This window comes from Haplochromis burtoni, unplaced genomic scaffold (genome assembly GCF_018398535.1).
Source record: "Haplochromis burtoni strain Fernald_Lab_line unplaced genomic scaffold, NCSU_Asbu1 Contig_121, whole genome shotgun sequence".
Lineage (NCBI taxonomy): Eukaryota > Metazoa > Chordata > Actinopteri > Cichliformes > Cichlidae > Haplochromis > Haplochromis burtoni.
In genome coordinates, this window is record NW_024582482.1 from 1,222,669 (window position 1) to 1,235,348 (window position 12,680).

At 39.0% G+C, this 12,680-nt stretch overlaps 1 protein-coding gene across 1 annotated transcript in view; it reads right to left on the minus strand.

Moving 5' to 3' along the window:
* si:ch211-186j3.6 (neural-cadherin) overlaps positions 1-12,680 on the minus strand; it is a 313,671-nt gene that overhangs the window by 147,289 nt on the left and 153,702 nt on the right. The window contains exons 17-20 of the mRNA XM_005929219.3: positions 4,589-4,709; positions 4,346-4,508; positions 2,002-2,670; positions 145-336 (exon numbers count right to left, since the gene is read on the minus strand). Of these exons, the coding sequence (XP_005929281.1) occupies positions 145-336; positions 2,002-2,670; positions 4,346-4,508; positions 4,589-4,709 (1,145 nt within the window). The remainder of the gene's footprint in view (positions 1-144; positions 337-2,001; positions 2,671-4,345; positions 4,509-4,588; positions 4,710-12,680) is intronic.

Sequence of the window (12,680 nt, forward strand, 5' to 3'; positions counted from 1 at the left end):
CCATCTTCCATTCACATGTTTCATACTGTCAGCTGAAGGTTCACATGACTATTATGAAAAGGAATCCAATGAATTAGAGAGAAATCTGAATCAAAGTCATTTTCAATAGTGAAAGCCTTTGTAATTGAAATGCCTTCCACGTACCTTCAGTGTCAGGTTGAACCTCTGCTCGCTGTGCCGTTCGTAGTCCAGACGTTTCTTAAGCCGCAAGGTGCCGCGCTGCTCCTGCTTGTGACTGACCATATAGAACTTTTGCTCTTGGTCTCCAGACACAACACTAAAGGTCAGCTGGGCGTTTTCACCAATGTCCCTGTCCTCTGCTGCAAGATCCAAGACCTTAGAACAAGTTACAACCAGCAATTACATTGTGTTAGGGGAACTGGCTATTTACATTTTGACAATAAAAAAATAAAAAGCAAAGTGCTAAATCTCCGAACAATATGTACAATGTAGTTACGATAAACATGGACATGACTGTCTCTGCACATTTCTGACAAGAGCAAATTATCCATCATTTTCAATATGATACAGGAAAGCTTGCAAAAATAACTCCCGACTGTGTTAATTTGTTAAGAATAGGATTATCAATATCCCTACCCCATCCACACAGAGGACTCCCCATGATGCAGTGCAGTATAAAACTGAATTGTACTGAAAACGTTGACATAAAGGCCCATTTAACAATGGAATAGCAGTTCCCTCCTCTGAGCATCTATCTCTCATGTAAAACTGGTGATCAAGAGTTTCTTGCTTTTCTAAGACAACCCTACTGCAAACTAGTTCCACTTAGGAAAACAAAGAACTCACCTCTGAACCTATGAATTTTGAGGTCTGATTAAAAGTCATGGCTGGTCTAATAATCTTCTGTAAGAAACACGAATGAAACCTGCAGCTTGTCAGATGAATATTAGGTGTTAAGTTTTAATGTGAATTTTATTTCAAGATTTGTGAAGATACCAGAATCCAATCATTCTCATAATTCAGCAAGTTTGATTCCAAAAAAGAATTATATCTGGTCACGATGGAATGCAGCCAAACTTGCATGTTTTCTTGTTATTTATTTTTGTTTTTCAAACACACTAAGAAACAAATTACCACAATGTTGTAGTTCTGTGCTCGTTGATGCCTTTGGTTTTATTGTTTCAGATCTTTTAGTGTCAGCTAAAAAAGGCGACACGAAAAGATCTGGGATGCTTTTGTTGCAGATGTTAAATATAGGAATTGCACCAGCAACTATTCCAACAATAGGAATTGTTGGGATTGTTGCTGCTGTTGGACTCGATGTGCGGCTTGCCCCTGGTGTGGCCAAAAAGTATAAAAGTATAGAACCTGCCAAACAAAGTTGAAGGAGGTTGGCTCTGAAACACACTCATAAACTGAGTGGTTGTAATAATTTTTGTCCCTTTCACTGCTCAGGGACATTTATCTTGCTGTATTAAAGCTGCAAAGATTTTCTGCACAGGAAAATGTTTCGTTTTCTGTCTGAAATTAAAAGGAGAGGAAAAAATGATTTCTGAAAAATGTGTTAGTGTGTAAACACAATAAAGAAAAGCCATTATGAAAAATGCTTCATGTTGTACTTGAACTCAGGTCCTTCAACATACAAGAGAGTGGTGAGCGAGTGGTAATTCTGACACGAAGCCAACATGAAAGAAGTAAGAGATAGCTGGCTGTCTATTCTGAGTTGAAGCACACAGAACACAATCAAGACAGCTTTTCTGAGGTATGAATGGCCTATCTATGAAAAACGGTGTGAGACTAGTTAGAAAAATAACTGATAGCATATACTGGGAATGCTGCTTTGCAACAACTCCACCAATACGAAAACGAGCAGTGAGCTGTCTTAAGGGCCAGTGTGTGAATGTGTGTGTGAATGGGTGAATGACTGAATGTAGTGTGAAGCGCTTTGGGGTCCTTAGGGACTAGAAAAGCGCTATACAAATGCAGGCCATTTACCATTTAAGGAGTATTGTTTTTGTGATAGCAACACCAGCCACCCACCTCTGCATTGGGCTCTGCGTTCTCAGAAATCCTTGCCAGGCAGGAGTGATCAGTGAATCTTGGAGCGTGGTCGTTCACATCTTTGATCAGAATAGTAGCAGTTCCCGTTCCTGCCATCCCTCCCCCATCCCTGGCTTCTACCACCAGGAGGTAAGACTCAACTTGTTCCCGGTCTAGCCCACCTATGCCTACAGTGATGGTGCCTGTGGTGGGATTGATGGTAAACATTTCTGAGAAGGTGGGGACTCCGCCCAGCTCCGCATTAGTGGCATCTAAACTACCCACAATCCTGTAAGAGAGCACAGCGTTCTGCCCCACAGCTGAGTCATCCAGGTCGGTCGCCGTCATTTCCATCACCGATGTCCCTGCTGCTGAGTTCTCTGCTACTTCTCCGTGACAGCTGGGAGCGCATGTGAAGATGGGCGCGTTATCATTTATGTCCCATACATTGATGATGACATCTGTGAAACCCGTCAGACCTTCGCCGCCCTCATCTGTGGCCAGGACAACGAAACGCCAGACAGCGCGCTCCTCGCGGTCAAGCGTCCGCTGGGCATAGATCTTCCCTGTGACCTCATCAATTATGAATTCACTGTCTGCACCTTGGCCGTGGAGAGAGTAACGCAGGGCCTCCTGGTCAGCGTCCTTATCTGGGTCAGTTGCCGTTACCTACAATGTGAAAGGCACAGTGAACCAGGCGAGGCAACAATCTTACAATCACGCAGCTTTTACACCGTTGCTGACTTGGTTGTGATATCACGACTCACAGCACTCCATAAGTGCCCTGTGCAGCTTTGTACTCTCTGGTATTTAAATCTGGCAAAGGGCCATCTTTTTAACCCCAAGCCTCACCTTTCCTCCCCCTCTTCTGTCTGCACATTGTGCTCATCTTCAACACATTAGCAGCAGTAATATCAGGTCAGGCCAAAGTTGCTTTAACTTAACACAGTAATTGTAAAATGACTGAGAGCAAAAATGTATGTGTGCTTCTACAGACGAGTATTAAATCCACATATTAGAGACATTTGTGAAACCCAAACTTGATGTGTACACATGTACAATTTAATAACCCACATAGTCAACAAAACTCAAATACCTCCTAAAACATAATCAACAAATATGCAGTTAAACAAAAGAAACAGTTTGAGTTTTACGTGGGTTTGTAAAAGGGAAATGACATCAGATTTACCTGTGTTACTGTTGTGGTCTACCTAAGACTTTCTATTTAGACATCTTACTCCTCCGAGGACCAGAGAGCGGTAGAAAATAAAATTCTCTTTTTCTTCTGGCAGCTGTTAAATGTTATTAAATTAAAAATACTGCTTAATATTAGCTACAGGAGCTGGTTAAAAAATGTCTCCGGTTGCTTCTTTGAAGAGAACCTGTTATGATCAGTATCAGCTGCATATTTTTATGCTTGGGCTATACCAGAGTAACTCTGTATAATTCATTGTTTAAAATAACCCTCACTTATTCACCCCCTTAAGTTCACCCTGCGTCTAAAACAAGCTGCTTTGGCTCATCTCTCTTTAAGCCAACTTTCTACTGATTGACATGGTTGGTGGGGCTTCGGTGTAACAATCAAAGGTTGTATGAAGATATCTTCTCTCTGCGACATCATGCAGATCCACAAACAATAACTAAATAAATAAATAAAGAAAACTTAGTTTAGAGCAGCCAGAGCTCAAAGCAAATTGACTAGATAGATATGAGCTCATAGGAAGGTAACAGCAACTCGCAACAACTAATTTTATCAACCAGAATATGCAGAAGTGCATCTCTGATTGGTCAACAGCAGCAGAAGACACCGGGAGCCACTCCTGTCAGCTAAGAACAGGAAACTGAGGCTCACCAGAATTGGACAACAGAAACCTGAAAAGCTATAGCCTGATCTGATGAGTCAGTTTTCACATGGATCCATCCTGTCTTGTATGAGTGGCTCAGGCTGGTGCTGTGATGTTGTGGGGAATATTATCTTGGGTCTCTTAGTACCAACACAGCATTGTTTAAACAACCTTTGTGACATTATTTGCTGCATAGCCTCTACTCTTTTTTTGAGAAGCGTGAGAGGTTTAAGGGAGAGTTCACCTCAAACTTAAATACCGTCTTCTCTGTTGGCCTGTAGTGCTATTTATTTTCATGTTTGTAGCTCAAAGTGGCAAATAAATAAACTGACAAAACTCAGCAGCAATGCATCAGTGAACATATTTATGTGGAATATAGTTTATTCCTTCTCTTAGTAGTCATATATCGATAAAGAAACAATACTGTAACTAAAAAGAGGACCACAAAAAAACAACAAAAATACACACACTTCATCTGACTGAGTCAGCTTGGACTGTACCTGCAACACAAACACTGGAGAACCATCCAGCTCCTCTGTTACGCTGCCGTAGTACTCGTTAACAGTAAACACCGGAGCCTCATCATTCTTGTTGACCACGTTTACTGTCACAGTCGTGTAATCTTCCCACTTCCCATCTGAAGCCAGAAGATGAAGCTTGTACCTGAACACAAGTTTCAACTTTGTCAGGGATGGACAATCGTTCAGCAAGCTTGGAGGATTCTTCTCTGAGTGTGTTCCTACCGTTTGTTCTGTTCGTAGTCCAGAGGCTGGGCTATAAAGATAGTGCCCACCTCTGGTTCCACATCAAACACCCCTCCTGTGTTTCCTGATGTGATCTGGTACCGCAGCTTAGCATTTCCACCTGCAAACCAGTGTGAGGATGAAGACAAATTAACAGTGACAGTAGAAATAAACCAAAGTATAGTAAGTAAATCTTTTTGGAGCTGTAGAGAGGAAAAGTTATGGAGTGTAGTTTTTGTATTTGTAAAAAGAAAGAGCTTTGGTGAAAGCTTGATCCCCCACGGGCTAGCAGTACCCATTTCACTCGGTACTGCTGGTTTCTGCTAGACCCAAGATCTGTCTCAGTTAACAGGGACAGACAGCAGCCTGCTTTAGCTGACAGAACAGAATTCAGATATTAAGTCTTAGATCTGAAAAGGAGCCAGCGTCCGTCCTTACAGAGGTGATTGCCATTGCCTAACATGTAAGAATCTCATCCACGTGACAAGAAATCTCTTGAAAAGTAAAAATCAGATATTTTAGAGCCATTCACAGAAAAGAAAAAGGCTTTACGTTACCTCTGACTCTAACAATTTGATCACAAAATAAATTATGACCTTTACCAACAATACAAATAGATATGTGCCAATTATTTCTACCAATCCTTCCAAACTACAAAGAAATTCACTCATTTTTAAAAAGAGAAATTTATGCATACTGTTTATTCTTCAAACTGAAGACTTTAAATCAAATACTTGTTCTTCTTTATGGGATATTTAAAAAATACACTTGTTCACTAAAAATAATTAAAAAGTGCAGCATGCAAATGTACTACCAATTATTCCTGAATGTATCCCAGATACTTGATCACAAAACATCAATTATCAATCAGAAGATTATAGCAATCCAGCCTTTTAAGCTATTAAATCTGACAACAGTGGGATTTAAATTGCTTTTAAGGGCGTTAACATTGTTACAAAGCCAGAAAACTGCAAAAAATACCAATAAATACAATCCATCTCCTAATTGTTGTTGTTAATGTTATCTATTAGCTTTCTATGCCGGGCGCAGTCTTTGGTAGAAGTAGTGTGTATTGCTTGTGAGCGTGGATGGGAACAAACTGCACAAGACATCAAAGTAAGTGTTAGGCCTTGGGTGCTCGCCTCTGTCAGTGCGCCCCAGGGTGGCTGTGGCTACATGTAGCTGCCATCACCAGTGTGTGAATGTGTGTGTGAATGGGTGGATGACTGGTTGTGTAAAGCACTATACAAATTAGAGATGGACTGATCCGATATTACGTATCGGTATCGGTCCGATACTGACCTAAATGACTGGATCGGATATCGGAGAAAAATAAAAAATATAATCCGATCCATTAAATATCACGAAAGCACCTCACAAAACTTGCAACACGCCGTAACTCACCGCAGAACGTTAGCACGTCGGAGCAGTGTGCATCACGTGATAGAGCAGCTGTGGCATGCGGGACCTGTCGGTGGTCTGGATAGCATGTGGAGCTTCGCTAGCAACCCGGCATTTCATCTCCTCCGACAAAGTTATCCCCGAGAGAAGTAAAGCAAGGTGTAAGTCCATCTCTGAATGTTTGTAAAGCATTCCCACGCTAAGCTTAACGAGCGACTGCCTCTCGCTCTCCGGCTGTACTTCAATCGTGAAACTGCTTAAATGATCAGCTGATCGGCTTTTCTGTCGCGAGTCCGTCTTTGTTTTTGGCCCACTTCGCACCAGAAAGAGCAAACCAGCGGCTGAACAACAGCAGCACGTTTAAGCTTGATAAGCTGTTGTTAGAATTTATTTAATATTACTTTCTACACCAGGATCTTTTTCTACGTAGCTGACGGCTGGTAACTGTGCAGGGGCGGATCTAGCAAAGTTTAGCCAGGGGGGCCGATTGTGCCCCCTTTTCACTGTTCATGCCCTAAGACATACTTTTCTTTCTTATTCTCATTTAAAATGTCGAGCTTTTAATAAATAATTATCTGACACCCAAAGTTTTAATTTGATGCAAAATGAATAGAAGTCAATTACTGTATATAGTGACTATTAAGTCTAATATATATACCCTAGTAAGCTATAGTACTTTTTCCTTTGGGAAGGTACCATCTGTGCAGTCTGCAATTTTGTTGAAGAAAGATGTTGAATCTATTTAATATTTCTTGAAAAATAATTGATTTCTGTGCATTTTTTTTCACACTGCATCAAATTAAGGTTGATTACGTCGATTAAGCATCATGAGGTGGGCGTGAGGGGTGGTTCCCTATTTTTTATTTATTTATTTTTGTTGTTGCTGGGAGTTGGAACCCTATTAGTTAGGTTGCTTAATATTTACGCTAAGTACTCTTTAAAATACCAGAATAGGGAGGATGGTGTAGGTTTAAGTTTATTAGATTGATCAGTATTGCTGAACTATGAAATTTTTTTTTTTGCATACAGGTATAACAGAATAGCTTTAGTGTAGTTGTTGTTTTAAACTTGAGTATGAACTTGAGCTTCAAAATGCAGCAAGATATTTAAAAAAACAGTTTTGTTGATTAAAAAACACTATATCGGATTCATATCGGTATCGGCAGATATCCAAATTTATGATATCGGTATCGGACATAAAAAAGTGGTATCGTGCCATCTCTAATACAAATACAGGCCATTTACCATTTACAGCCCATTCAAGTAACATTGCACTGAAAGCTGTTTAGTGGTTTTGTATAAATGCCGAATTGTGGATATTTTCTTAATATCATAACTCTCAAGGAAATGACACTAAGCTCTCTTTTCAACTGAAGATGAATGATTTCCATGATACTGATGGTTTCGGAAAAGTTGTGTCCTAAAGAACACCTATTGTGCAGCCAAGAATAAAACCTTTCACCGTTAGCAGACTTACTGAAGTCAAAGTAAACTTATTGTCAGAGGAATGTGAACAGAATTCAGACAGTGGTGTTTACATTAACAAAGACGCATGTGGGAATTCATATAAAGGTAGCAAAATACAACAAAAGTGAGTGCACCCAGTTCAAGATCGCATAAAATGCCATTTATCAATATGTAAAGTACTTTTTTATGTGTCTTTTAAACAGAGTTCTAACTGTGCTCACAGGTCGTAGACACATGAGACAATAATTAGAAAACCTGTATAGACAGAAACCCTACAAATCTGCATTGTAAAAATTACCTCTGAACTTCAGAATTTTCTCAGTTTTAACCCTATGGACCTACATTATGTTTCCACACTGGAAAGAACTGCCACAATCTGAGCAAAATATTTGCAGCAGCAATCACGAGGTCCGGAAAGAGCTGTAGTACCACTAATCAAAACTGATTTCCTCCAAATAAATAACGTTATGGGCAGTCTGCTACTTGTTCAATCATTTAAAAAAACAATACATAAAACAATAACTTCAGACTTACCAGGTCAACAAGTGCAAATAAGAGTTCGTATTGACTACAAACATGGCTTGTACAATTCAGAGTACAACCCACATTCAATCAGGCTCTAATCTATGAACGATCTCACTGTCAATTTAGAATCAAACATTGACCTAACATGAATGTTTCTGGCAGCTTGCAGAGTTTAAATGACACTGCGTAATATCTTAATAGTCCGAGAAATAAACCCTCTCTAGTGCTTTGATGTAATACTTCAATACTAAATATTGCCAAAGAAAATGAAAAGAAGCCTGATGAATATCAGGAGCACATTCTTTGGTCAGATTACACCAGTGGTTCTCAAAGAGTTTGACCAGAGTTTTGACAGGTGGGGCGCAAATCACCTGGCAGAAAAGTCATGCGGAACTAATGTTTAACATCAGAATCACTTTTACGGCGGAATAAAGACATTTGCGTCAGTTATGTTAATAATATGTGGATCTGCTGCAACAGATAGCTGCAGAGTGTACTGAAAGGTGCGAATCTGTGGTCCGAGGTCATGCCAAAGTAGGTATCCACGACAGAATTTGTTTCCCCTTCGTCGGGAGCACACACTGGGCTGTCCAAATCACGGACAAACAGTATCCCACATTCTTGATTTTTAGTTCACAAACACCTCTGATAATGACTAACTACTCCTGAAATTTTGGAGGTTTTAGCTCTGTACAGTTACAGAAGAATACAAATATTTATCAGTCAAAATGTCCTTGGTTTATTGAAACAATCCCGTCTGATAATACGTGACAACAATCAATGTACCATGTTCTGTTGTAACCCCCAAACTGAACGGTAATGTAACAACACTTAGTTTTCACCACAACGGTTTATTACTCCCACGTCTAGTATGTTGTATGTTGTAACGGAGGCAGAGTCAGCTGGATCCGCTCTTTTCTGTCATTGTTTTGTTTAGATGGGGCGTGAAAATATTTCTTCCTGCCACGTGGGGAACAATGTAAAAAGTTTGAGAACCACTAGATTACACCGAGATACATTTGTTGTGTTGGGGTCCAGATTTTGGCCTAGACCTGGCCAGGAGAACCTGCTGACTGCAAAGTCCAGATAGCAATGCACAGAGGTTGTAGCATTACTAGGTTGCATTTCATGAATACAAAATAGTGGATCGCTGTGTGTGTGTCCTAGAATATTGTGTAACAGGATTAATTTCTAGTCTTCAGAAACCAGCAAGATAAGTGCATGATGGTAATTCATAACACACTGCCAGTATCACATGAGGGTTTCTAAAGAGTTCCCCCTCATGAGGAAGAAACACTCCCATGATGAAATCTCGTAAACAGATTTAGGTCTCTATGACAATCACAGCATCTGGACCACACAAAAAACAAACAAACACAAAAAACACACAAACACAGTGTCTGTCCTGACAGTCTGCAAAAAGCTTTACACTGTTAAATTGATAATTATAGAAACTTACTTAAAAACATCTCAAAATTCAGGAAACCAGGGAGTATTCCACATGTAACACAGGAGGGCCTTAACTAGAGTTTTAACCAAAGGGATGTCTATGCAGGCAGCATTTTGCCCATCGCACATCACTTTGTAGCTGATAGCTTGTTGTTAGCAGATGTCTCAGGCTCGGGTTGCCTTGGTAACCCTCTAATGTAATGACCATCTTGTCATATGTCTATCAGCCATACTCTTCTCTGTCACTGTTTGCTTTTAAGTTAAGAAGAGTGTACAAGGGGTTATTTCACCAATCGCCACTAAGTGTTTTGAACTTTCTTTGGTTATTTACCACGTCGCTGATAATCTTATGTGGATACTACACAGAGTCTTGCACAATATGATCTACATGATGTTTCCCATGTTGCGTTGAATATAAGATACAAAAGAAATTAGTTTATATCTTTATTTGCGGTGAAATATCTCAGTCCTCTTTGTGGATGTTCCATTTTTTACTTGTGTTTTCAGGTGTTGCACTGATTTATGGAGAGTTGTTTTGCTGTTCCTTAGAGGCATTTTTTTCTTCTCTCTGATGCTCTTTTACTTTCTTCATAAGGGAATTCTCCAAATTGCCCCAATGGTGTTCTATTGGATTCAAATCAGGTAAAATGGCCTGACACTCGTCTTTGTGTTTTTTTGTGTGCTCCAAGTATTTCTCACTTTGTGGGGACGTAAATCATTTTACTAGGTTAAATTATGAATAAGTTTCTTCCTAATAGGGGACAAAAACAAATCCAGCTCATTCAAATTATTAAATCAAGGTTAATATGTGTTTTAAGGTTTAGGCTTGGATCAGGGAATAAGCAGTTAAGGTTAAGATAAGTCCAGAAAACATCCTCTGGAGTCACAGATTTGTGCGTCTGTCTCTCCTCGATTTGTGTTTTGTTGTCTGCATATTACAGTTTAAGTGAAATACAGCACCTAGGGAGATGGGAGTTTTAAAATTGGCACAGCTGGGAAAAACATTAATTTTCTCTCCATTTGTTTGTTTGTTTTAACCGCTGTATCACTCCCTCTGCTGTGTTTTTTCCCCCTTTAGGTCTCAGCGGTTTCCTAAATACTTAAGAGATTCAGACAAACTAAAAAAACAGAGAATGCGAGTGAACCGAAAGGATGCAATTACGTATATCCCCTAATGTCTCATTTAAAATGAAAACAGACAGACGGTACAAAACGATCTGGATTAGAGCATTCTCCTCTCCTCTTCCTTGACTTTCATCTCATTAATAAGCTGTGAATCCCATCTCGTCTTCAGAGGGTTCTCCTTTCCTTTCATATTAACATTAGGGTGGTAGATGCAACAGCGATTGCGATGTTGAGACCTTGGCTTTACCCGTAATTGCATTTAGGGGAACGTTTGTTGATCAGCTTCTAATAGATTTTATTAAAAATGCTTTGCATTGATTAAATGAGGTAGAGAAAGAATTTTGGAAATAAGAACAAAAAGATTTTAGACTTGGAGCGCCGACGTATTCAGAATTCAACAAAAATAATATGTCACTGTTAAAAACATTATTTCATTTTCATACAATTTTCCACAGCAGATTAAAAGTGCAGTACATATGTTTGTTAAAATCATTTTAGTTGCACATATAATACTACAAGTTATGTTAAGCAGTCCTGTTTAAACTTAACCATTTATGGTATAAATAACCCTACGATTGAAAGCAAAGTGTTCACGGTCACTTAAACATTAAATTATTCAAAATGTTATCATCTTATTATAATTCATTCACTTAATTTGTTAATTAAGGAAGTAAAAACAAAGAAGATCATGTAGAAATGTAGCTTTTCATTGTGTTGCACATAAGACTCCTATTTTATTTTTATCTTTTTATTGTTTTAGTGTACACTGAGGGCCATGGGAGCATTGCAATTTCAAATTCCTGTGTATGACTGTACATATGGTCTTTGACAATACAGCTGACTTTGACTTTTGACATATTGGCAGTTCAAATGAATGCCTTTTTACAGTTTTTCACTGTCTAATACCATAGACTACCATAACTACTTCTATTTTTATTTTTATTGTTATGTAATCTTATGCTAGACAAATACAATAATCAAAACATAAAGTCAAATTTAAAGTATTTTCCAATTTGGGATTTGTTTTGAGATTTTTTAAATTGATATTTGATCTAACAAACTTTTCAAGTCATTGTAATGTAGACAAAATAGTATCAAAGTAAATATTCAATTATGCTGTATTGAACATTCAGCAACACGAGTCACCAGGTAAACAGCACTCAGCTTTCATGGAGAGAGAAAAACATCAACCTTGGTGAAACTAGTGTTGGGGGTAAGTAACTGCTGGGGAGGTTCTCCTTACACCTTTTGATTCTCTTTGCTTTTGCACTGCAAACAGAAACTCTGCAGCTGGTAATGAAACGCCACCTTTTGTTGTTCACCTTTATTTCTCTCTAATCCTGTTTCTTCCTCCTCTTCATTTCCCCAAGAATGGTAAGTGCTCTTGTTAACATGGCCAGTGTTTCAGTCAAGTTTAACACTATTTAATGGAAGTTGCTGCTGCTGCAGTCAAGTATTTGTACCTAAAAAACTGCAATTACTAAAAAAGGCCTTAAAAACAGTTTAGGGACTATGATGTTTCAAGTTCTTGCAGTGGAGTGAGAAAAGGGGGTACTACTGCCAGTAGGCTTGTGTCACTAAGAACTTTTGTAGCTATTATTTCTTTTTGATTTGCTCTTTAGTGAAATTAAACATTCTTAAAGATGTCAGACAATCAAAGGAGTCATTAACTAGAGTGTGCGCTAGAGGTTCAAAATTGCCATTTGAAACTATGCAAACATTTTACATCTTCAAACTGCACTTGTCTCTAGTGGTTTCAGCAATTATTTTACATGGACTGTTAATGACTGTGGCTAACTACTATATATTAGCTGTGTGATATGAACAGGCATCGTTCTGTCCTCATTACTGGCAGCAGTGTAGAAATCACTTCAACAATCTCCTTCTTTTCCTCCTTCATTAACTTAACATTCTGCACTCCTCGCAAGGAAAGAAGAAAAATCAAGCATGCACACACATTACAGCTCCCTGTGGTGGTAACTTTATTCTGAACTCCAGCAGTCTGTTGCTCTGTGTGTGTGTGTGTGTGTGTGTGTGTGTGTGTGTGTGTGTGTGCATATGTGTGTGTGTGTGTGTGTGTGTGTGCGTATTAAGGCAAGCACTGATGAGGAGAAATTTAAAATGA